This window comes from Pseudophryne corroboree, chromosome 10, assembly GCF_028390025.1.
Source record: "Pseudophryne corroboree isolate aPseCor3 chromosome 10, aPseCor3.hap2, whole genome shotgun sequence".
NCBI lineage: Eukaryota > Metazoa > Chordata > Amphibia > Anura > Myobatrachidae > Pseudophryne > Pseudophryne corroboree.
The window spans coordinates 63,228,048-63,251,697 of NC_086453.1; the positions used below are offsets into that span (position 1 = coordinate 63,228,048).

A 23,650-nucleotide genomic window follows, 5' to 3' on the forward strand; every position below is an offset into this window, starting at 1 on the left:
ACATGCGTATGCACCGCAATGCACAGGCGTGTTGCACGGGTACAAAGCGGATCGCCGCTCAACGATGGGTTTGTGCGAAGGAAACATTCGCATGGGCATTCGCAAGTAGATTGACAGGAAGTAGGCGTTTGTGGGTGGCAACTGACCGTTTTCAGGGAGTGGTTGGAAAAAGGCAGGTGTGTCCAAGCGTTTGCAAGGAGGGTTCCTGATGTCAATTCCGGTCCCGGACAGGATGATGTGATCGCAGCGGCTGAGTAATTCCGGAGCTGTGCAGAGACTGCACAAGATCTGTTTGTACAGCTCTGCTACACATGCGTTCGCACACTTGCACAGGAAAATACACTCCCCCTGTAGGCGGCGACTATCCGATTGCAGCAGTGCAAAAATTGCTTGCTAGCGATCAGGTCTGAATTAGGTCACAAGTTCCGTTGTGCTTCATCTGCTTGAATGTGTTTAAAACCAATGTCAGATATAACATGTGCAGAGAGAGTTAGATTTGGGTGGGGTGTGTTCAAAATGAAATCTATTTGCAGTATAAAAATAAAGCAGCCAGTATTTACCCTGCACAGAAACAATATAACCCACCCAAATCTATCTCTCTCTGCACATGTTACATCTGCCCCACCTGCAGTGCACATGGTTTTGCCCATCTGCTCCACCTGCAGTGCACATGGTTTTGCCCATTAGAGGAAAATTTTATTTTGCAATCAACCTTGAAATAGGCCCTGTGTGCGTTTCGCTGGTTGAACTATGCCTCAAGTGTTCCGAGTCCTAACCCAACTCCACCACGCACAGAATTAAATGACCTTCATCAATCCCAGCTGTATGCATTCATTATACATACCAGGAATTGTACATTTATAATAGAGATGTACGGTTCAGTTTTCCTGAATGAAATATAAATGCACCCAAATTCAGGGGTTCCATGTCGAATCAAATTCCGGGTTGGAATCATCTTGGGGTTCCGAGTGGAACCGAGTCCTGGCTCGGGTCTGTTGTCAGTTTGGAACTTGGATTTAAAACTGAACTCGGGTTTTGGATTGTATGTAAACAGGTCCAAATTACATGATTTAACTGTTTTTATGGATCTTTTATTGATTGTATTGATTTTTATCAAAATAATTAAATCCAGATCCAAAACCATAACACTTTAGGGTACAGAGGTGCGGGTTCAAATTTACTCGGTTCTTAGTGCCAAATTAGCGCAAGTCTGGGTTTATCCATATTTTTCTTCTTGGCTATCCAAAAGAAGTGACAGTCAGATAGCCAATAAGATACCGTTGTGAGATCCGAGTAAATCTGAACCCATACATCTCTACTTTAGGGTGGTTTTGCCAAAACCAATACTAAAGCACAATATGAATTAGAAGTTCTAGAACCAAAACCAAATCACGGGAGTCCACGCACATCTTTAATTTATAGCATAAATACCATCCACGAGGAGGCAAATTAAAAGTAGAACTTGAAGATTATATACCTGGATCTGTTTTACTCTGTGAAATTGCCCGAGAGTCCGAACATCTTGCATCACTTGAGTTGATTGTGTCATATGTTCCATAAGTCATATGTTCCATAATACTTACATACTGTTTTTGGTTATTAGGTCCACCAAAGGGGAAATCTTGCACTTTCAACCAAGAATCGTTGGCTGATGGAGAAACCCAGTCATTAGACTGCGCTGCCTGGTATGTTATACTGCCTTCAGTAATTCTACACCCACCTGCCTGTGCTAAGAGTTAGGATACAGTGGGGTATGGAACATGTACTGGGTTATTGTTTTGTTCATTGTACTGTAATTTGACAAGTCATATATACACAGGCCTATTTATCAGTGTAAGTTTGGTAGTTTCCAGTTCCATATGATCTAATTATTCTGTCTATTTGAGAAGAACCTAACAAAGGAGATATCAGAGAATCTCCTGCGTTTGGCCAACAAATGCTGCAGACCGAAGTCCACCATTATTCTCAATGGGGACTGCTGTCTGGCACAATTTTCCAAGCTAAGATAGCCAGTCCAACCCTATGGTTTCTCCCCTCCAGGCTATTGCTAAATGATAATGAGCTTGCGTAGCCTTACGGAAGTGGAGCGGTATTGATGGTCATCACTTTACTGCCAACCTCTTCACCAAGAGCCGTTGGCCAAACATGTTATTTTGTTATATAGTCCTAAAACACTGAGGGGTAAATTTACTAAAGCTTCTAAAAATGGTTGTTGTTGCCCATAGCAACCAGATTTAAGTTTTAATTTCTCCACTGTATTCTAGAAAATGATAGACAGTATCTTATTGGTTGCTTTTGGTGACGCCTTCACTTGTCTGTCTTAGAAGCTTTGCTAAAGCCACCCACATCTCTTGGGATACGGCCGTTAGGTTGACCACCAAAGGTTGACATTAGCATTAGGTCAATATGCAATAGGTCGACATGGGTGCTAGGTCGACATGTACTAGGTCGACAGGTCAAAAGGTCGACATGAGTTTTAATTTTTTTTTACTTTTTTGGATTTTTTTCACACTTAACGATCTACGTGGACTACCACTGGATGGGTAACCTTGCCCGAAGCATGGCGAGCGAAGCTAATTGGGGTTCCCCATCACTTTACGCAGAAAACGACACCAAAACCCCCCAAAAAACTCATGTCGACCTTTTTACCTGTCGACCTAGCACATGTCAACCTGACACCCATGTTGACCTAATGCAACTGTCGACCTTCAGTGGTCGACCTAATGACTGTCGACCTAAGTGGGGTTGACTCAACAACCCATACCCCATCTCTTATAGCTACGATATGCAGCAATAAGAAATTATAGTATCTGAGGCCCCACTGCCACCAATGATAAATATACCCATTAGTAACATACAGTATACTGACACAGAACATATATGGGATATGCTAAATGCTTACATCTTCTGTTTTCAAACCTCACAGTTTATTAAAGAATTATAGAATTAGGGACAGAGGGATTGGGGAAGTATTCTGTTATACAATTAGATTAGATCATTTCATTTGGATGAAGATAGTATTTATACTATATAGAAATAGTAATTGTAGACACGATTTATCCCAGGAGTCTAAACTCCACATTGAGTGACAAACTATTTAGATATAGTGGAACTTACTGTAGGATTTATAAAAAAATTTCTTTTCTTACAGCACCTGCAATGATGGCTCACTAACATGTGTGGACAGTCAGAGCTGCTCAGGTAACTTCATTCATTGTAAAGTTTTCTATTCATTATTTGTAGTTGTTAAAGATACACATTGAAGCACATTTGAAGTGTACTGTAGCTGTTGCCTTGACACAGAGGAAGTACATCCTGCTGCTTAGGCCAAAACAATATTTTTAGAATGAGTGTGCACCTAGATTTTCACAAGTTCACCTAGATTGGCACAAGTGCCCCGAGATTGGCACAGATGTGCATGGTAGTACACAGAAAGACGTTGGCATTTGTAGAGGCGCAGACATCTGTGCAGACAGAGGGAGGTAGTTGGGTGGAGTTATAAGAGTAATAATAATAATAATAATAATAATAGTAAATATGGAAATTATACATACCGTAAAGATATTTGCAGATAATGTAATTAGTAATTGTGGCTATGTTAAAGCAATTGTGCGTACGTTATGTAGCTTTATCATTCTTTTTTTTATTATTACTGAATGATCATTAGATTAAATGGATATACTGTAGGGAATATAAGGTACTGCAATGATGACAATATATAACGGATGTAATGTCCTTGTGCCCTGTATTTCAGGAATCTGCTCAGTGACCGGTTTCCAGATGATTCGCACTTTTGACGGGACGCTGTATGAAAGCCCTGGAAGTTGCAGCTATGTGTTGGCCAAGACCTCCGCATTCACAATCAGCTTAAACAATAAGCTCTGTTCCGAGCTGGACAATTCTGTGAAGGTATGCATCAAATGCAAGGTCTGTGGAGTGACCTCCCTCACCCTATTCTACCCGGCTATCATCTCTTCACACAGTTCACACAAAATATACATGTGTTCTCTTTCTATACTCCCATTACCCTCTAGACACCAAACCAACATTGCAGTATGTCTGAAACGCAAAGCCCACCAAACACTCTTTACACAAGCAACCGGTATACACTGTAGGGGTCTATTTACTAAGCCGTGGATGGCTATAAAGTTGCTGGAGATAAAGTACCAGCCAATCACCTCCTAACTGCCAAGCCACAGGCTGGGTTTGAAAAATGACAGTTAGGAGCCGATTGGTTAGTACTTTGGCCCTTAGTCCAAGTTGATCGGTCGCTGCCGTTTTTCTCAGCGCAGCGATCAGGTTATACTGCGCATGCGTATGCACCGCAATGCGCACGCGCGTCGTACGGGTACAAACAGCATAGTTGCTGTGCAATGCTTCTAGTGACGAATCCATTCGCACAACCGATCGCAAGGAGATTGACAGGAAGAGGGTGTTTATGGGTGTTAATTGACCGTTTTCTGGGAGTGGTAGGGAAAACGCAGGCATGTCCAGGCGTTTGCAGGGTGGGTGTCCGACGTCAATTCCGGGACCGGACAGGCTGAAGTAAGTTCAGAGCTACTCAGAAACTGCAAAAAACGTTTTCGTCCCGCCCGGCTGCACAAGCGTTCGCACACTTGCAAAGCGAAAATACACTCCCCTAGAGGCGGCGACTATCTGATCGCTGCTCTGCAAAAAATAGCTAAAGAGCGATCAACTCGGAATGAGGGCCATTATCTCCAGCGACTTTATGTCCATCCAAGGCTTAGTAAATAGATCCCGTAGTCCAGTATGCAGTATGTGACACATTGCCTCATGCATCAAACTACTATCGTCCTATAGATTATATGGTGACGAGCAAGGCCCTCTCACCTCTTTGTCTATCTGTTAATACCAAGTCTCCCTTTATTGCTGTCTTCACCGCTCCCAGTTGTAAAAGGAATATGCTGGCACCATAAAAATAAATGTTAAGAAAGACAAATACCAATAAATAATAAATTGTATTTAAAGTGTCTTTACTCTGTGTTAGGATCCAGATGCAGTTTGCATTGAATCTGTGGACATCTACATTCCATCAAAACCCAGCATTAAACTACAGTCAACTGGAAACATTCTATCAGCAGGAGAGACTGCGATACTTCCGTATTCTATTCAAGGTACGTGTTTGGCATTAATGTTATATAAACACAGTTGGCTTGATGTAATGGAGTCCCAAGCCTTTTAAGTGATTGCTCCTTTAAAAAAACCGTTAGAGATCAGCCGGTATCCCACAACTCCCGTTGGTCTCTATTACATCCCACCCACTATTCCACAGTCATCTGTTCAGCTAGTAACAAGATACTGTATGCTAAAAGGGATAATCACCCATACAAAAAAATATTAAATACAGAGGGGTCTATTCATGAATCGACGAAAAGAGTGGAGAAAAGGATCTGAAGAGTTACCCATGGCAACCAATCAGCTATGAAGGAAGCCTTTATAAAAGTACATTCTTTAAAATGTAAGGGAGATGCTGATTGGTTGCCATGGGCAACTTCTCCACTGGTCTGTTTCTCCACCATTTTTTACTACTTCATGACTAAACCACCAAATCCTCCTCCTGTAACTATCAGGATGGCAAGGACCCCTAGAGTAACAGACCATCCTACTGTTGTGCCTGACTGGTGTGGCCCCCTGATTGGACGGCTGTTGTCCAATCACTGTCCAATTATAGCTGTATGCATGAGCCATGAATAATGATTTGTAAAGTCAACCATGTCCATTCCCAATGGTTTACGGGTTCCATTTTAAATTTTCACTTGAAAGATTTCTGAGAATGTTGCATTTTTATATCCATGAGCTGTAATCTAATGTCCGCTGGCTGCCTTAAGATGGTATCACATGAGAAGGTGCAGGCAGCACGTAGGGTCAGAAGGATAATAACTTAAGCAAGCAAGACCGTTTAGAATTCTATGTTATATGTTCCCTGCCTGCTTCATGAGCAATATAACATCTCAGACAGTCTTGTTAGCGGACACAAACCAGCGCATTGATGATGTGGCTCTCTTCGACTGGCTCACCATTGCCACGTTGAAGTTTAAAAATAACACTGCTGTACCATTTTTAAAATGGGAAACAGCACCACCGTATTCCCGCTGCTGAACTTTGCAGTAATGACTGACGGGGACTTGGTCCTCCAGGATGCAGTCTCACATCATGCTGGGTACCGTAGCATCGGCGGACGGTGGCGGGATCCCTCCAGATGGTGTGCTGAGCTACCAACCCCGGAGACCCTGCAGGTGACCAGGATTTGGGGACCGGGTCAGTTAGTGGAGGGTACACACTTGCCCAATGTCAGACAAACTGGTCGGTCAGCAGTTGGATCTTCAAGGATTGGACAAGTGTGTGCCCAGCTTTACGCTAGCCACAGTCTCTGACGATCAGATAAATGCTCCGATCTGCTGAGCGATTATCCGTTCAGTGTGTACCCCGTACACGCCAAGCTATTTTAGAAAAGCACATTTTGCAAATAAACTTTTAATAAAATTGTGAATTTGTATGAAAAATACAGTGAGTGGACATATTGTTTTAATTTAGACTTCATTTATATTTATTTCTAGACACTATTACTGTCTTAAGAAGTTCCTCGACCTTCCTGGATGTGGCCAGCACCCTGTTTAATCTGCAGTACGATACTGTAGGGAACCGTCTGTATATCATCCTTGATCCCAGCTACAAGGACCAAACTAGTGGCTTGTGCGGCACTTACAATGACAATCGGAACGATGATTACAGGTATGTCTCAGCACATTGGGGGTCATTCCGAGTTGATCGCTCGCTAGCAGTTTTTAGCAGCCGTGCAAACGCATTGTTGCCGCCCACCGGGTAGTGTATTTTCGCTTTGCAGAAGTGCGAACGCCTGTGCAGCAGAGCGCCTGCAAAATCTTTTTCTGCAAAACAAGACTAGCCCTGTAGTTATTCTTCGTGTGCGTTGATTCTAACGACGGAGGGACGTCTTTTGACGTCACACAACCGCCCAGCGTTCGCCCAGCCACGCCTGCGTTTTTCCAGCCACGCCTGCATTTTTCTACGCACTCCCTGAAAACGGTCAGTTGCCACCCAGAAACGCCCACTTCATGTCAATCTTCCTGCGTTCAGCCGTGTGACTGGAATCTTCGTTAGACTCTGTGCAAACACACGATGCTCATTGTACCCGTACGACATGCCTGCGCATTGCGGTGCATACACGTGCGCAGAAATGACAATTCTTAGACTAATCGCTGCGATGTGAACAACGGCAGCTAGCGATCAACTCGGAATGACCCCCCCGATTGTCTTTTGGTCCATTTGCTTTGTAGATGCCATGTTTTTCGAGAGCCAAAATAAATAAATAATAATAATAATTACCAATTTGGAAGAAATTTATAAACTAAAAGGTAGCTTAGAACAAAATTCTGGTTTAGTTTATTAAAGAGTAGTTACAGTCGTGGCTCCAGAGGTAGGGCTGTAGTCCAGTCCAAAATTAAAATATGGGAGCTCCACCAACTTCCACCCCAAACACTGCCAAACGTCGCTGTCCAGGACTCACTGGCAGTTGGCGCGGCTGCCCTACATGAATTTTAGTCTGTGCTGCAGCCCCATTTCTGGAGCTGCCACTGTTACTTTGCTATCGTTGTCTGCGTCTTTTGCCCGTCTTGCATCTGCCGCTACACATCCCTTCCCATGTGTACATCTATGCATCTGAATGAGAAAGAACTGAGATACCAGCTGTCCGTAGACACTGAAATACCAGTTGGGCTGGATTAGGGGAGGAGCGACAGGGGCGATCGCCCAGAAGCCCCCACACATTAGGGGCCCCCACATAGCACTGTGCGATGCGGAGGAGTCCCCTCCAGCAGCTCAACTGATTTGCCATCATTCTGACTAGTGGGGGACTACACAACTTTATTGGCCCTAGTCCCTCACTAGCCTTAATCCGGCCCTGAACCGATTTCAGAACCACTGCCCCAATATTACATGGGGGTGGGCTGAGGGCATGTAGGGAGGTCTGAGCGGTATGTGGGGATGTCTGGACGGGTTTGTGGGGAAGTCTAGTTGATATATGGTAAAGGTCTTGGGTAGCATATGGGGAGGACTGGAGTGCTCTTGTCTCACACCTCAGCAATGACACTAATTCCTAGTGAAAGAGAAAGCTCCATGCTAATGAACATTGGTTTAGATTTAGACACAAATATTTCCTTTTTGTCCACTGCAGCCTTGTTTGTATAAGGTTCTTATTGTATTATTTTGTATTCTCTTCTATACTGAATAATCTTTTCATCAATTACAGGAGCTCAAGTGACATGACTGAAACCGTATCTAGTTTGTTCAGCACATCCTGGAGGACTCTGTCTCAATGCTCAGAAAATAAAAAAGGATCAGAAGACACAGGTGATAATGAGATCACAAACCTTTGGGCTCAGAGGGATGTTGGAAAGGAAAAGCCAACCATGTCTGGGCTTTGATTGTTATGTACTAAAGTTGTGCTATACTTTTACTATGAAGCATTACTAGCAATTTCTATGCACGCGGAAAGAAGTTTAAGGAACAATGACTTCTTAGTAACCCAATGTCAGAGTACTGCCAGAGGAGGAGATATATCAAACCTTGGAGAGAGATAAAGTTCTAAGAAATCAGTTCTTAGATGTCATTTTTCAAACACAGCCTGTATCGTGGAGGGTTGGCATGGGCTACCGACGGTCAGGATGCGAGCTGTCAAAATACCGTCAGCGGCATCCCGATGATGAAAATACAGACAGTGGTAGATTTCTAAAGCTATACTGGATCCCGCACATCCCCTAGCCCTAACCCACCTGCTGTCCTGCAGCCTACCATCCCCCCCCCCCTCCCCCGTAGCCTAATCCTGACTCTTCCCTGGGGTGCCTAACCCTTATTTCCCCCCCCCCTCCAGGAAGCCTAACCCTAATATCCCCCCCTGCAGCCTAACCCTAACCCTAACCCTCCCCGGGGGTGCCTAACCCTAACCCCCCCCCCCTCCCCGCAGCCTAACCCTAACCCCCCCCCCCCTCCCCCCAGCAGCCTAAATCTAACACACACACACCCTCCTCGTGGTTTACCTGTCCGGTGGCCCGTGACTTCCTTGTTAGACATCCTGGCGGTTGGGATTCCATTGCCAAGAAAGTGATACTTGTCTGGTTCCCGCCGCCAGCACTGTACTGTCAGCATCCCAACATCACTATTTTGACTGCCGGATCCTGACTGGATCCCATCACGGCAGTTAGAAGCTGATTGGCTGGTGCTTTATCTCTCTCCACTTTATCTCCAAAGTTTGATACATCTCCCCCTAAAGTGTCTCAGTCCTCAAACATAACTGCCGCTCCCCCACTGCGTGAGTGCATTTTAATTACCAATACACAAATGGTTAGATATCAAGCAAAATATTGGATTAGACCCAGAAATAACATTTGTCTCACTGCTGTGCATCATAATAGCGGGTTCATTGCACTGGTAAAATGCTGGATTTACTGTCATGTGCAGTAATGACGTACAATATGCACCGCTCCTGTCCTCTGCTTTCTGTGCTATATGACTCTAACCAGCTTCTGATCATTGTCTGACAGAAAGAAAAGCTCAGGCTGAATTAGAATGCGATGCTGCCCTGGAGGGCTCCCTCTTTGAAGACTGCATTAATCTGATTGACATCCAATCCTATAAGAAATCTTGTGCTAGCAGCTACTACTACGGTGCAACCTTTGGCTTTTGCTCAGCCCTAGCAGATTATGCCTATCGTTGCGCTCATCACGGAATCGTCGTCCCGATCAGCGCTTCTTTCTCAGAATGCTGTAAGTATTCCTAATTGCCCATAGTAATTCTTAATTGCCCACAGCATACATAGTTAATTGCTGTGAACATTTTTGTTCAGCATGTCCATCATGCACAGTAGGGACAAGGAGACAAGCAGGCATCTAGAGGGGAATTCAATTAGGCGTGAGGCTTAGCTCGCAAAAACTCTTGAGGACCTATCGGCCATTTTTGGATTACTTCGGAAATGCGTGCTCCCGATTACCCACGGTAAAAATGCACACAGGGTTTTCAGCTTTGAAAACCCTGCGCTGCAAATAAAAATATATGATAATTATACTTACCGGTCTGGTAGTCTCTGGTGACCTCGGGTGTCACACACTCACACACACACACACCCATACAAACACACATACTTACACACATCTCCTGCTGTAGAAGACCAGCTATCGAAGCTGTATGGAAAAGATACAACTTCGGAAAGGTGACTAATTAAGCTAACTGGAAACTTCCAATTGTTTGATTTTTCCTTGGTGATTTCTATAGAAATAGCTGCGTCTCGTTTTCTTTCCTTTAATTGAATAAGATAACGCCATGGCTGCTGGAAAAACCCTGTGCCGATGAGTTTTTAAATCTCCAGTTCTCAATTGAATCCACCACCTTCCCCTACCCCAGGCATTCAGAATAGCAAAAGGAGAGATAGTTTCCTATAGTTCATAGTTATGACAAAGATGGGAGATAAAAAGGAAATGCTTCTAATTATAAAGGTTTTTTCCACCTAAATATGCCCATTAAGAATAATATTAGAAAGAGTCAGCAACACAGACTTGAATTCCGAATATTAATACTACTTAAAGTCAGGTAGAATTATTAGATAATAATGTTTTGAGTTGAGTCTTAATATGGGAACGTCTCCCCTGGTACTGTACCTCAACTAACTGGATTAAAAATTGTAAATGATTTCACCCACTTTGTATTACATTCCACATCTTAATATTTCTATTTTGACGATCTGGCCAGACATTATGGGGAAAAATTAACAAACTTTCTAACGAGGACAAGCATGCAAAGGAACCAATCAGATTCTAGATATCATTTATCTAGTACATTCTATAAAAATGATACCTGGAATATGATTGGTTGCTATGTGCAACACCTCCTCTTGCCCTCTTTGGCAGGTTAGATAAATGTTTCCCCTACATGCCTCAAGGAGCACTTTTATGGGCAAGTGGAACCTTGTGTGGGCAAGTCTGCCGTGGTCAAAGTTGTTCAAGGTTATCGCGCCATTTAACTGACATCCCAACAATTACCCTTGTCAACTCTGCAGCTCCGGTGTGTGACGGGGATATGATTCCCACTACCGAGGAAGCGTTCTCCAATGAAGACTGTGCAGAATATTCTTATTCTTCTTTCCTGAAAATTCAATCCACAATCCCATTGAATGAAGCTTGCATCTGTCCTCCCGATCTCTACTATGATGCTTCGCAGAACACCTGTGTTCCTGGGTAAGTAGAGACCGGTCACTATCCAGTATACAGTATACAGACCTACTGTAGTTCAGGCTAATCTGTGACAGTCCATTTGACCAAGAACTTCCATGTGTCTTATCCTTGAAAACCGACAGAAATATATTTTTTTCTGCACTGTAAAAAAATGCATAACGTTTTCCCACACCCACGTTCAGATACATGTCCATTTAGACATGAGGGTACGGAGATTTGGTCTAAACAGCATAAACATTCTTAATTCACTTTATTTCATACATATTATAGTATTACTAGATATACCATAACTCATGTGTGTTTTTATTTTTCAGAGATTCATGTCCTTGCTACAGAAATAACCAAGTGTTCAAATTAGGAGAGACTATCACTCAGGCCAATGGACAAACATGGTGAGATAATATTTTATTATTATGATCAATAGTTATTTATATAGCGCCTACACAATACAAAGCAATTTACAGGGAATATTCTGTCATTCAGATCAATCCCTGGTGCAGTGGAGCTTACACTCTATATTTCCTACCGCACAGAAACACACTAGGGGGGAAATGTAATAGCTTCCACTTGCAGTCATCAGCCAGTCTGCCCAATGTTTTAAAGATGACATTATTTAAAAGGCAAAACCAGGTTGGTTTTGCCTTTTAAATGATTGCCCCTTTAAAACATCAGGCAGACTCACTTTCCCTATTGGGTTGATTTTGTGAGAAACCTGCCTACATACAGTGCCTACTACTATGACCTCGGGGTAACTGGATGCTAGCTAGACAGTACAGAGGTAAACAGTTGAAAGGTCAACACCAGATGGTTGACAAGCAATAGATTGACAGGGTCAAAAGGCCAACAGTTAAATGGTCGACGTGGTCTTACGTTGACAGGGCCAAAAGGTGGTCTTGCAAATGGTCAATGCAGGACAGGTCAGCACATTGTTTTTCGTGATTTTTAGGGTTAGGGTTAGTCACTTGGGAGGGTTAGGGTTAGTCACTTGGGAGGTTTAGCGTTAGTCACTTGGGAGGGTTATGGTTAGTCACTTGGGAGGGTTAGGGTTAGGCACTTGGGAGGGTAAGGGTTAGGCACTTGGGAGGGTTAGGGTTCGGCACTTGGGAGGGTAAGGGTTAGGCACTTGGGAGGGTTATGGTTAGTCACTTGGGAGGGTTAGGGTTAGTCACTTGGGAGGGTTATGGTTAGTCACTTGGGAGGGTTAGGGTTAGGCACTACGTAAGGGTTAGGCACTACAGGGATTGTTTGGGTTAAAATATTTAAAAAAAATTGTTGACATTTTCTGTGCTGACTATTTACAAGTTAACATTTTGACCCTGTTGACCTAAGACCATGGGGGTAAATTTACTAAAATGGGAGTTCTATTTAAGATGGGATGTTGCCAATAGCAAGCAATCAGATTCTACTTCTCATTTATCTAGCACCTTCTAGAAGATAATACCTGGAATCTGATTGGTTGCTATGGGCAACATCCCATCTTAAATAGAACTCCCATCTTAGTAAATTTACCCCCATGTCGGCATTTTGACAACTGACCATCTGGTTTCGACCTATTGAATGTCTCTCCATAAGACCACACTCTTTTTCAGAGTGAGTGCGGTAAGAAACCAGGTTAACTCCACAAATATGAAGCTCGGTTTTTAATCACGTCCATGACCCGTGCTCTGTGAGGCAGCGATGCTTCTAACTGTGACACCCAAATACTTTCAAAGATATACAGCTATAGAATTCTGTTTGCTAGTGTTGTATACGGGAAGACTACACTGCTACATTCTTACAATAGATTTGTGGAACATTGACACTTGTAGGATCTTGGATCGGAAACATACAGTCTCTCAACAGATATCTTATTGCACAGACTTAATCGTATTTATCTGCTTGCCTTTTAGCCCCTGTGAGAGGGTATTGCAATGTGGAGAAATAGAGCCAACAGAGGAACCCAAAGTGGGTAAGATATTGTTTCTGTTATTAGAATGAATGAACAGGGAACATTCTTTCTCGGATGTGGTTAAAATACAGACAGTAAGGGTCCTGACAGTCAAAAGACAGACATCGGGACCCCGACCGTCAGAATCCCAATACATCCTGGAGGTAAGTACCAGGGTTGGGGTTAGGGTTAGGCACCAGGGGGAGCATTAGGGTCAGACTGCGGTGTGAGGGGTTAGGCTACGTGAGGGGGGGTTAGGATTATGATTAGGGGTAGAGGTAAGGTAGAAATACGTACTGGGAAGTGTCAGGATTCTGGCTGTGTCGATCCCGATGTCGGTCTTCTGTCAGTTGGGATCCCAACTGTCAGTATTTCATACTATATATATATATATATATATATATATATAAGGCAAACATGCCATCAGACTTAAACAATCACAAACTCTACAAAGACCAGAGTCTCCCAATAATAAGCACTACTGTATGGACAGTATACGTTCCTGTTGTGCCTTAAAGCTGAACAGTAAGTTTGTCATTGAAAATTTGCATTTATTAGGGTTTATACAGCAGACCCAAAAGTATATTTGTACCACATTGTGCACTAGGGAAGGGGAGTGACCATTTGTATACACAAGAACAATGACTGCACATGGGGGGAGGGGGTCATTCCGACCCGATTACTCGCTGCAGTTTCTCGCTGCGATCGGGTCAGAACTGCACATGGCTGCCATCGTTGCCTAGCGTTCGCCTCTGAGGCAGAGGCGGTCGCTTGGCGGGAGGGGGCTGGACGGAGACGTTAAGCCGCTGTTTAGGGGGAGCGGTCTGGCCAATGCAGGCGTGGCTGGACTGTTGGGGGGGGGAGGCCCGCGGCTGCTGCGTGATGTCACACGCAGCCACTGCGGGCCGGGGAGCGATGAGTAACTCCCGGCCAGCACGCTAAAGCTGCGCTGGTCGGGAGCTACTCTTGAAATGCAAAGGCATCGCCGCTGTGCGATGCCTTTGCACTTCTGCGGGGAAGAGAAGAGAGGGGCAGCACTGACATGTGGGGCGGACTAGCCCTGTGTTGGGCGTCCCCCCGCATGTCAGTGTGAATGATCGTAGCTGTGCTAAATTTAGCACAGCTATGATCAGCTCGGAATGACCCCCATAAAGTTGAGCCTTAGGATTTTTTTATATTTGTTTCTTGTATTCATGTTATTCTGTTTATTGCGTTAATACATGTCCTATCTGTAAGACTGTTTGACGCTACGGAATCCGTGATGCCGTATAAATAAAAAATTATAATTTATGCCATGTTTAGTTTGCACTATTTGGTTTCAATTAATTTCTGTATTTTATTTTTTTTGTATTATATTTTAAGTTTTTTGGATGGTTTCTGCTTGCTTGCTTGTTTGCTGGTTGGTTGGAAAGGTTTTTTAAGCTCTGTACTAGTGAGAGATATAATGCACACTCAACAAAGCTACTGTAACTTGGTGGTGACATCCTGTAATGTGTACCATGGGAAATGATTGTGTGGGGATGTATTAAGTCTTGGAGAGAACCTAAAGGTGGGAACATACTAATAGATATATCAGCAGATCAATTGATCTGCAGATATATCTATGGACGGATCGGGCAGTGATCCATCGGGAACTGACGTCATGAACTGGGCGGGCGTCTACACACGCCCGCCCAGTTCAGCTGTCAATCACTGCTGGCTGCCGCAGCATGTGTACGGGCGTTCGGCTGATCGCCCATACACACACAGCGATGCACCAATATATTGGTAGATATACTGGCTGTCGGCTGTGCTGCAGGGTTGATGCGATATGTCTGTGAGTGATGGAGTTCACAGACATATCGCCCGTACACACTGGCCGACGGACCCGCGATATATTGGCTGTTCAATAGAACGCCCAATGTTTACAGGCCATAAGGCTACCAATCAGAAGCTGTCATTTCTCTAGCATAGTCTGTGAAATGACTGTTGGACGCTGATTGGTTGAATTTGGCAACTTCTCCATTTTATCTTTGTCTCGATACATCTCCCCTTTTATCAGGTTGCAAGTTACTTACTGTACCTGTGTTATTGTTTTTGGCAGTTGTGCAATGTTCTGAAGATGAGATATACTCGGATTGTTTGGTTGGATATGGAAAGACATGTGAGCCATCTTGCCAAAACTTGCAAGTACTAGACCAGAGTTGTGCTTTGGATTGCCAGTCAGGATGTGTCTGCAAATTTGGGTACGTTTTGCAAATATCCAAGCTGTCGTTTTAAAAACAAAAGAAAAAACAATGGCAATAATTATAAAATAAATAATAATAATAATAATAATAATAACAACAATGATGATTAAATTGATTTTTAGGACTTACTGTATATTGAAGTTGTCAGATTAATGTAAATACCACTAGTTCAAAACAGTGCTCGTGTTCAGAAAGTTATAGATCCGGAACAGTTTCTGAATGTTACGGAGAATATAAATCATTTGAAATATATACATTCTACAAATATTTGAGAGGTGTATAAGAATGATTAAATTAATGAATATTATTATTATTAATAATAATAATAATAATAATAAAAAAATTATGATGATAATGTGCATACTAATAATATTGATTAAATAGACATTTAGACTAAAAAATGTTGGATTGTTGGCTGTTATAGCTTAGCAAACTAAAGGCATTGTACTGTACACCAGAATTACATGCAGCTGTTCATGAGACCAAGATAGATTTGTCTAACAAATCTATAACTATGTACTTTACAATCCACACTGATATAAAACCTCACCATCGTGCTGCTAGATGGTTCGAGGACAGAAAGAGGGAAAGTGACTCCAACAAGAGCGCCAAAAGGGGTTGTGGGTGCAAAGTACTTGTGCCCAGGCCTGTCTATCTTAGGGATGACCACCGTAAACCAAAAGTTGGCAAGTATCCATGCTTCCAATCTGATGGCTACATTATTCTGTGTCGGGAGCTTCTTTCCGATGGCTGCTTTGCGATAACTTCTGATGTCACTCCTACTGTGTACATCTGAAAGGAGAAGTCTATCAATGGTCATTACCAATCTGACTTGGAGGTGCAGCCACTCCCCAAGATGGCCTGACTTCTCCCGCTTCAGCGGCAGCGCGGAATATAAAGAGAGCCCCAGCATTTCTATGTAAAGGAATAAGTTGTACAAGAGTGACAATATGCTTAGTGAAATGAAGTGGAAAGCTGTATCTGCTTCATAATGCATATGATAATCCTCGTTAATACTTGTCTACATGATGTTTTAAGTTGCCTACATTTTTATTTTCAGTCTTTTAAGATATAATAACACCTGCGTACAACTGAACGAATGCCCTTGTGTGCACGGAGATGATGTTTATAAACCAGGCGAGACACTGGCTCAGGACTGTAACACTTGGTAAGTTGGGTCAGACATTATATACAGATAGGCCTGTTCAGTTGGGCAGGTGCAATGGTCACCCTGGTCGCTTCTATGTCACTATCAAATCCAAACACTTCACCAACACCTAGAGAACTGGTACTTCGCTGTTTATAGGCTAACCCATTGAGGAGTAGCTGTTGGTGTCTCAATGTTCATTTTTAATGGATATTAAAATAGCCTGGGTCAAATAATGATCAGAATCCTCTCAAATATTCCTAACACAAATGTTGAATGTTCCTGGAAAATGAAACTGAAAACAGCTGCTTGCTTAATCACATACATGAATCAGTGGGAATAGTTACAAAAAATTGCATTGTTATTTTTGCTGTTACTGATTGTCCTTTTATACTGTTTTCATTGCAGCACTTGTGAAAATGGCAAGTTCACGTGTACCAATACCCAATGCAACAGAGTGTGTAATGTATATGCTGGGTCCCAGTTCTTCCAGTTTGATGGTATCTGGAAGACGTTTGCCACAAGAACGTGTCCAATTGTTCTTATTGAGGTCAGTTGCTTTTTTTTGCATTTTTTAGTTAGGACACATGGGTAACAAGGTTAGGGAAAGAAAGCGGTTCGAATAACAAGTAGGTAATAGCCTAAAGGATTGTAGAGGATTCTAGAGAAAAAGTGGTTGTAACAATCAATGAATGGGTCCGAACCAATGGGAAGTTACTCTGTAAATTTTAAGGTGTACGGAAGGTGAGGGCAGGAAGAGTGATGGGGGGGGCATCATGGGTATATGGGAACTTTCACCATAGAAAGCAGATGGTGCACTGTCTAAATATTTATGGTTCTTTTTTGTTTCTTCATCCAGTCTCGGGTAGGTGAACACCCCTGGTTCAGTGTCGTCATGCAAAATAACGCTAATGAAGACTTTGGAGGAGCTCTGCAAACCAAGACCATCAACATCACTTTTGGAGGAGCATATGTGATGCTGAATGAATATGAACCCACAGTGGTAAGAACTGCAGGCACTGGGCAGGAGGGAAAATTAGGGCCACACATTATTACTCTTCTCCCAGAGTGGTGCAGACATTATATTTACACCGCTGAGTATTATATTTCTAACCCTCTGTCGAACTTCTAATTCAGATCTCTAAAAAACACCGATATTTTCATGACGTCCAGGGGTAGATTTACTAAAGCTTCTAAAAATGCAAAATGGTTGTGCTAGCCCCTTCACTTTATGAACCCTAAAATAATCTCTAAAGACTTTGAATAAAAATTAACCCATGTAATACAATCCTTCTATCACTTGTATCACTATATAGCGTTTTGAAATTGGATGTGTTTTACCCGCAGACACACGAGCTGGGCTCTACCACCCAAGTGAAAATCTACCGTTCTGGATTCTACGTGGTAGCTCATTTCCTGGACGGCCTTGCTGTCTACTATGATCAACACTTGGATGTTATCATTCAACTGGAACCATCACTACAGGTGCAGACCTGCATTTTGAGAATGTCATAAAAATGATGGGTGACTTATGTTTATTTATCACATAACTATGGGAGAGATTTATCACATCTTGGAGGGAGATATAGTGGAGAATTTGCTCATAGCAACCAATAAGATTATGTCATTTCTCTAGAACAACAGTCTGTAAAATGTCAGGTTGCTGATTGGGATCGGTTCAGGCACTGTGCGTCATAGAATATTGTTATGGAATTTTGGCACTGATTACACACTAGTGCAAAAAAAATCAGTCTGTCAGGGGAGCTTCTGGGTACTCAGAACCCCCCCTCTGTGTGCCACTGCCTATTCTCACCTATACTACTCAAACTGTCACTGTCCCATTCTCTACACTGAGCCCTACTTGCACGTCTTGTCTTGCTTTCCTTGATGTAATCTTTCTCTTGTGCAGGGCCCTCCCTACCCCATGTTTCCATATCTGCATTTATGGAATAAATGGGCCCTCCCTACCCCATGTTTCCATATCTGCATTTATAGAATAAATGGGCCCTCCCTACCCCATGTTTCCATATCTGCTTGCCCATAGCAAACTATTAATATATACAGTAGAATGCACTTGATAATTGCTATCTGAAAGCTGCCTTCACTTTCTTCCTTTTAGAAGCCAACTGTAGTGAAATATCATAAGGGCGTGATGTCACTAATCCTTCCCTGGTGGTCATTGTGAGTCCTTACTAGGACTCTAAGCGGTCAGGGTTATAGTCCTGAGTGGTCCAAGCTGGATGTGTATTGAGCAAACCCTGACTCATAAAGTCTCTGCACGTCTAAGGGTACTAGTATGCTCTGCCCTCAACAAACGTGCCCATGGTCAGCATCCAGTAGAGGGGTCTAACATAAGAGGTAGCACTCTGTGGCCATTTGGAGCACACCAGCAATTGTGTTTTGAAGAAATATTACATAATCCTTGAATTACATTTTAAACAATCTATCTATAAAGGGCAAGGTTGAAGGGATGTGCGGTGATGCCGACGGTACCACAAATGCCGAGCTTACAATTAGTAATATGGCCCAATATGCCGCTCAGTACCTGGTTGGTGAGGTAAGTCACTATTTTACTCTGTTATGTTACATGTTACAGATACGTGTGTGTGTGTGTGTGTGTGTGTGTGTGTGTGTGTGTGTGTGTATGTGTGTGTGTGTGTTTGAGAGTCTATATGTATGTGTGTATATATATGTATATATGTTTGAGTATGCATATACAGTATGTGTGTATATATATATATATGTGTGTGCATGTGTGTGTATATATATATATATATATATATATATATATATATTGTGTGTGCAGTATAATATATATATATATATATATATATATATATAGTATAAAATTATGATATATAATTTGTTCCTATAAATTTTCCCACAGTGCCCTGATGACGACACAACTCCTTCGCCTCCTACTGAGAACCACAAGAAGTTTGTGGACTCACGATGCAATCTGCTCAGGAGCGATGACTTTGCCGAATGTCACACCGTGGTAAGATTGGTTTCTGCATATATCTTTGGCATTTGCATGAATGTTTCCATTTATTACATGTATTCCATATATAGGGGGGAAGCCTCAGCCTTTAACACCCACGGTTATTCAATTAGAGCCCCCATTACTATGTTAACGCATGTTAACAGATAGAATGCGCAATAAATTCCCAGACACAATGGGGTAACACAGCTGCGCCACCTATAGTCAGGCTATTTAACGCAGATTTCTTTTCAGGCCTTAGCTCAGGCTTGAAAAAAAAACCTCGGTAACTGCAACCTGTCGGCCTAATTGAACAGCCCCACTGCTTCAGTTAGACTGCAGTAAATTACCAGGACTAATTGAATTCCCTCCATACTGTACTTGTAGTGTATGATATTACCATTTGTCACACTCTATCCAGCCTATACATACAACTCCCCATTACCTTTGTTTATTGAAGATTTTTATTTATTTATTTATTACAAATTATTTATATAGCGCACACATATTCCGCATCGCTTTACAGAGAATATTTGTCCATTCATATCAGTCCCTGCCCCAGTGGAGCTTACAATCTATATTCCCTATCACACACATTAACGCTAGGGTTCATTTTGTTGGGAGCCATTTATACCAGTATATTTTGGGATTGTGGAAGGACACTGGAGTACCTGGTGGAAACCCACACAAGTACGGGGAGAATATACAAACTCCACACAGTTAGGGCCATGGTGGAAATCGAACCCAAGACCTCAGTGGTGTGAGGCTGTAATGCTAACCATTACACCATCCGTACTGCCATAATAAAATCTTTCTCTTACTAAAAGGTGAATGTGGAACCTTATTACACGGCTTGTGTGGAGGAGACTGAGGCTTGCAGAGACGGTGAGAGCTGTCTGTGCTTCTGCACCTCACTGGCCGCTTACGCCCGTGCCTGCTGCAGGAAGGGTGTCACTGTTGACTGGAGAAGCCCTGACATTTGTCGTAAGCATTTCATTGCGAACTTGAACTTATGATATATGTCTAACGTTTGAATGGTTAGTTTACTAATCATGTTCTTCTTCTCTTTTAGCATCACCATGTGAATATTACAACCGAGGTAAGCCACTTGCACCTTCTCCTTGTTCAGATGTGTCCTCATACAAAGCCACTTATAGGGCCGGATTCATGTTTGTAAGCCAAGCACAATATCAAGCAACTAGGCAAAACCATGCTGCACTGCAGGTGGGGCAGATGTAACATGTGCAGAGGGAGAGAGAGTTTAATTTGGGTGCTACATGCAAAAGCAGCCAGTATTTACCCTGCACAGAAACCATAAAGCCCACCCAAACTGGGTTATAAAGTGGATAGAGATAAAGTGCCAACCAATCATCTTCTGTCATTTTTCAAACACAGACTGCAAAATAACAGAAGATGATTGGATACTTTTTATCTCACTCCAAGCTTTGATAAATCTCCGCCATAGGTTGCTAACTATTGAAAATTATATTTGTCCTTTAGAAGCTGGAGAGGGTCCTTACCGCCTGGTGATGATGAATGGCAAGACTTTGGTGGCTGATTATAACACTCGTGCTGTCTCTGTGGAAGATGTTGGTCCTGGAACCCTGAAAGCTACTTTCATGGTCACGCCAAGCCTTTATGTGGACCCACTGAGTAAGTGACGGACTTCTGTCAAAGCGATGGAATTGCTACACCTACATACGCAGTCTGTAGGGCACATTATGAAAATATCATCTTCCCCTAAGATGAAAATGTCTACCCTTTCTGATCTGTTTCCAGATGGTAGGAAGCTGGTCTCCCTGGAATCTGCTGAGCACCACAACTTCTTCATTGTGCAGAATGATGATGGAACTTTGAGCCTACAGAAGTGGCAGCCAAGCGCGAGCTTCCGTACACAAGCAACTTTCATTATGAGACCGAGCCGCTCAGTTAAAAGCTATGACACATTGGAATCATACTCAGCAAGAGGGAGCTATCTTTCCGTCAGAAATGATGGGCTACTCATGTCTCGGGTGAAGTCAGGAAACATATTGCAGTTGAGCTTCACGTTGACCGGTATGACCTAACTGCCTAGGGTTTAACAGTCTAGCAAAGAGTAGACTGAGCTATAACTAAACTTCTCAGGTGATACGGTAGTTTGATAAACTGCTTTTCACTTTTTCAGAGGAAAGCTTTGGCTTACCGTCATTCTCTATCTGTACCTGGAAATACAGAGCTTGCGGCAGCCCATGCATACCAACATGCCAAGATCCTCTTGGTACCAAGTGCATGCTAACACTCAAGTAAGTGGTATTAGTAAGCTGTTGTTCTTCCCTTACTGAGAAGTTGGGGAGCGCAAGCTCTAAGTCATCTCTGCTGTTCATTATAGTAAAATGAACAATGCAATACTAAAACATACGGGGTGTCTGTAGGAGGGGCAGCTGCCAGTTATGTGTAAGCCTGCATTGGCGCATATAGACGTGCCGTGTGCCCTTCATGGGGCAGCGCTGTGTAGCTTTGTGCTGTATGTGCTACGCAAACTGGCGTAAATCCAGCTCAGCACTGGGACCTTTGTATTTAATATAAGCAACTATTCAGATTAAAATGATGTCAGATTTTCATTTTTTTAAGATGTATCATATTACTGTATATATCATTACTTCACTGACTAGTGGTCGTACTTGCTACATATTGTCATGCTCCTTCATTGCATCTTTGTTGTTGTGTTAGGGTTGAAGGCTGTTACCCCATCTGTGCCCCAGGAATGGTCTTTGATGAAGTTACTCATCGTTGTGTGCAATTTGAAGACTGTAAGTAGACTTTTCTGTGACCCCGCTGCCCCAAAAACAAAATGCTGCCAGCGGTGCATGGACAGGGGCATAGGAACCAGGGGGCGGTTGCCCCCCATGATTTCTGTTGGGTGGGCAAAGACTGTGCTTTGCCCAACCCCCCCCCCCCCCGCCCCCCCCCCCCCCCGCACATGAACTTGAACACAAAAGGGAATTGGGGATAAATGAAATTAAAATGGGGATGAAGCTATAACAGCTTTATTTGGCATCGTCAACTGTTGTCGCTTCTATTTACCAAAAATTACGTTATCTTCATGTTTGTTTTGCGCACGTTTTCTTCTTGCAAACACTTATTTTTTCTTTCTTAGAAGCCCCACTCATTGTGCTATCACAATGTGCAGGAAGCATAAGCAGCCGCACTTCCCATTGACTGTAGATTGTCTTGGTATAACTACCAAATGTTCTTTAATATAGATTGCCTTAGTCACTGGCGTTTCTATAATGGGTGCAGTGTGTGGGGTGCACACAGGCCCCTTTCCGGCGCTGCTCTCCCGGCGAAAAGCGCAGGTAAAATGTCTGCCGCGCATGTGCAATAACTAAATTGGTCTCCGGAACATGGCGGGCGCCATGTTTCCGGAGACCTGCGCATGCGCAGTAGACACTGGCATATTGCCGGAGACTACTGCGCCGTGCAGGGGAGGGGGCCCAACTGGAGGTGCACACAGGCCCCCTCCTCTGTTAAAACGCCCTTGCCTTAGTATACAGATTGATTGATTTGTTTATTTAAAGAACTCTATGGGGGGAATTCAGTTGTTAGAAAAGTCAGTTGGGTGTCTGTTTTCCTGTCTATTTCAGACAATTGAATACCCGCCAGAGACTATAGATGTATAGCACATACCATAACCAGGGAGGCAGAGACTATAGATGTATAGCACATACCATAACCAGGGAGGCAGAGACTATAGATGTATAGCACATACCATAACCAGAGAGGCAGAGACTATAGATGTATAGCACATACCATAACCAGGGAGGCAGAGACTATAGATGTATAGCACATGCCATAACCAGAGAGGCAGAGACTATAGATGTATAGCACATGCCATAACCAGAGAGGCAGAGACTATATATGTATAGCACATGCCATAACCAGGGAGGCAGAGACTATAGATGCATAGCACATACCATAACCAGGGAGGCAGAGACTATAGATGTATAGCACATGCCATAACCAGAGAGGCAGAGACTATAGATGTATAGCACATGCCATAACCAGAGAGGCAGAGACTATAGATGTATAGCACATACCATAACCAGGGAGGCAGAGACTATAGATGTA

The 23,650-nt window shown here is 43.0% G+C and overlaps 1 protein-coding gene across 1 annotated transcript in view; it reads left to right on the plus strand.

Annotated features, from left to right (window-relative positions):
* LOC134965190 (otogelin-like protein) overlaps window positions 1–23,650 on the plus strand; it is a 128,087-nt gene that overhangs the window by 13,513 nt on the left and 90,924 nt on the right. Inside the window, exons 8-30 of the mRNA XM_063941703.1 lie at window positions 1,604–1,685; window positions 3,152–3,201; window positions 3,755–3,903; window positions 5,009–5,135; window positions 6,579–6,753; window positions 8,288–8,388; window positions 9,579–9,800; window positions 11,087–11,264; window positions 11,576–11,653; window positions 13,151–13,209; window positions 15,272–15,413; window positions 16,477–16,584; window positions 16,972–17,113; window positions 17,423–17,566; window positions 17,911–18,048; window positions 19,019–19,120; window positions 19,451–19,561; window positions 20,371–20,527; window positions 20,616–20,642; window positions 21,044–21,196; window positions 21,323–21,598; window positions 21,708–21,825; window positions 22,253–22,332. Coding sequence (XP_063797773.1) covers window positions 1,604–1,685; window positions 3,152–3,201; window positions 3,755–3,903; window positions 5,009–5,135; window positions 6,579–6,753; window positions 8,288–8,388; window positions 9,579–9,800; window positions 11,087–11,264; window positions 11,576–11,653; window positions 13,151–13,209; window positions 15,272–15,413; window positions 16,477–16,584; window positions 16,972–17,113; window positions 17,423–17,566; window positions 17,911–18,048; window positions 19,019–19,120; window positions 19,451–19,561; window positions 20,371–20,527; window positions 20,616–20,642; window positions 21,044–21,196; window positions 21,323–21,598; window positions 21,708–21,825; window positions 22,253–22,332 — 2,919 coding nt within the window. The remainder of the gene's footprint in view (window positions 1–1,603; window positions 1,686–3,151; window positions 3,202–3,754; window positions 3,904–5,008; window positions 5,136–6,578; window positions 6,754–8,287; window positions 8,389–9,578; window positions 9,801–11,086; window positions 11,265–11,575; window positions 11,654–13,150; window positions 13,210–15,271; window positions 15,414–16,476; window positions 16,585–16,971; window positions 17,114–17,422; window positions 17,567–17,910; window positions 18,049–19,018; window positions 19,121–19,450; window positions 19,562–20,370; window positions 20,528–20,615; window positions 20,643–21,043; window positions 21,197–21,322; window positions 21,599–21,707; window positions 21,826–22,252; window positions 22,333–23,650) is intronic.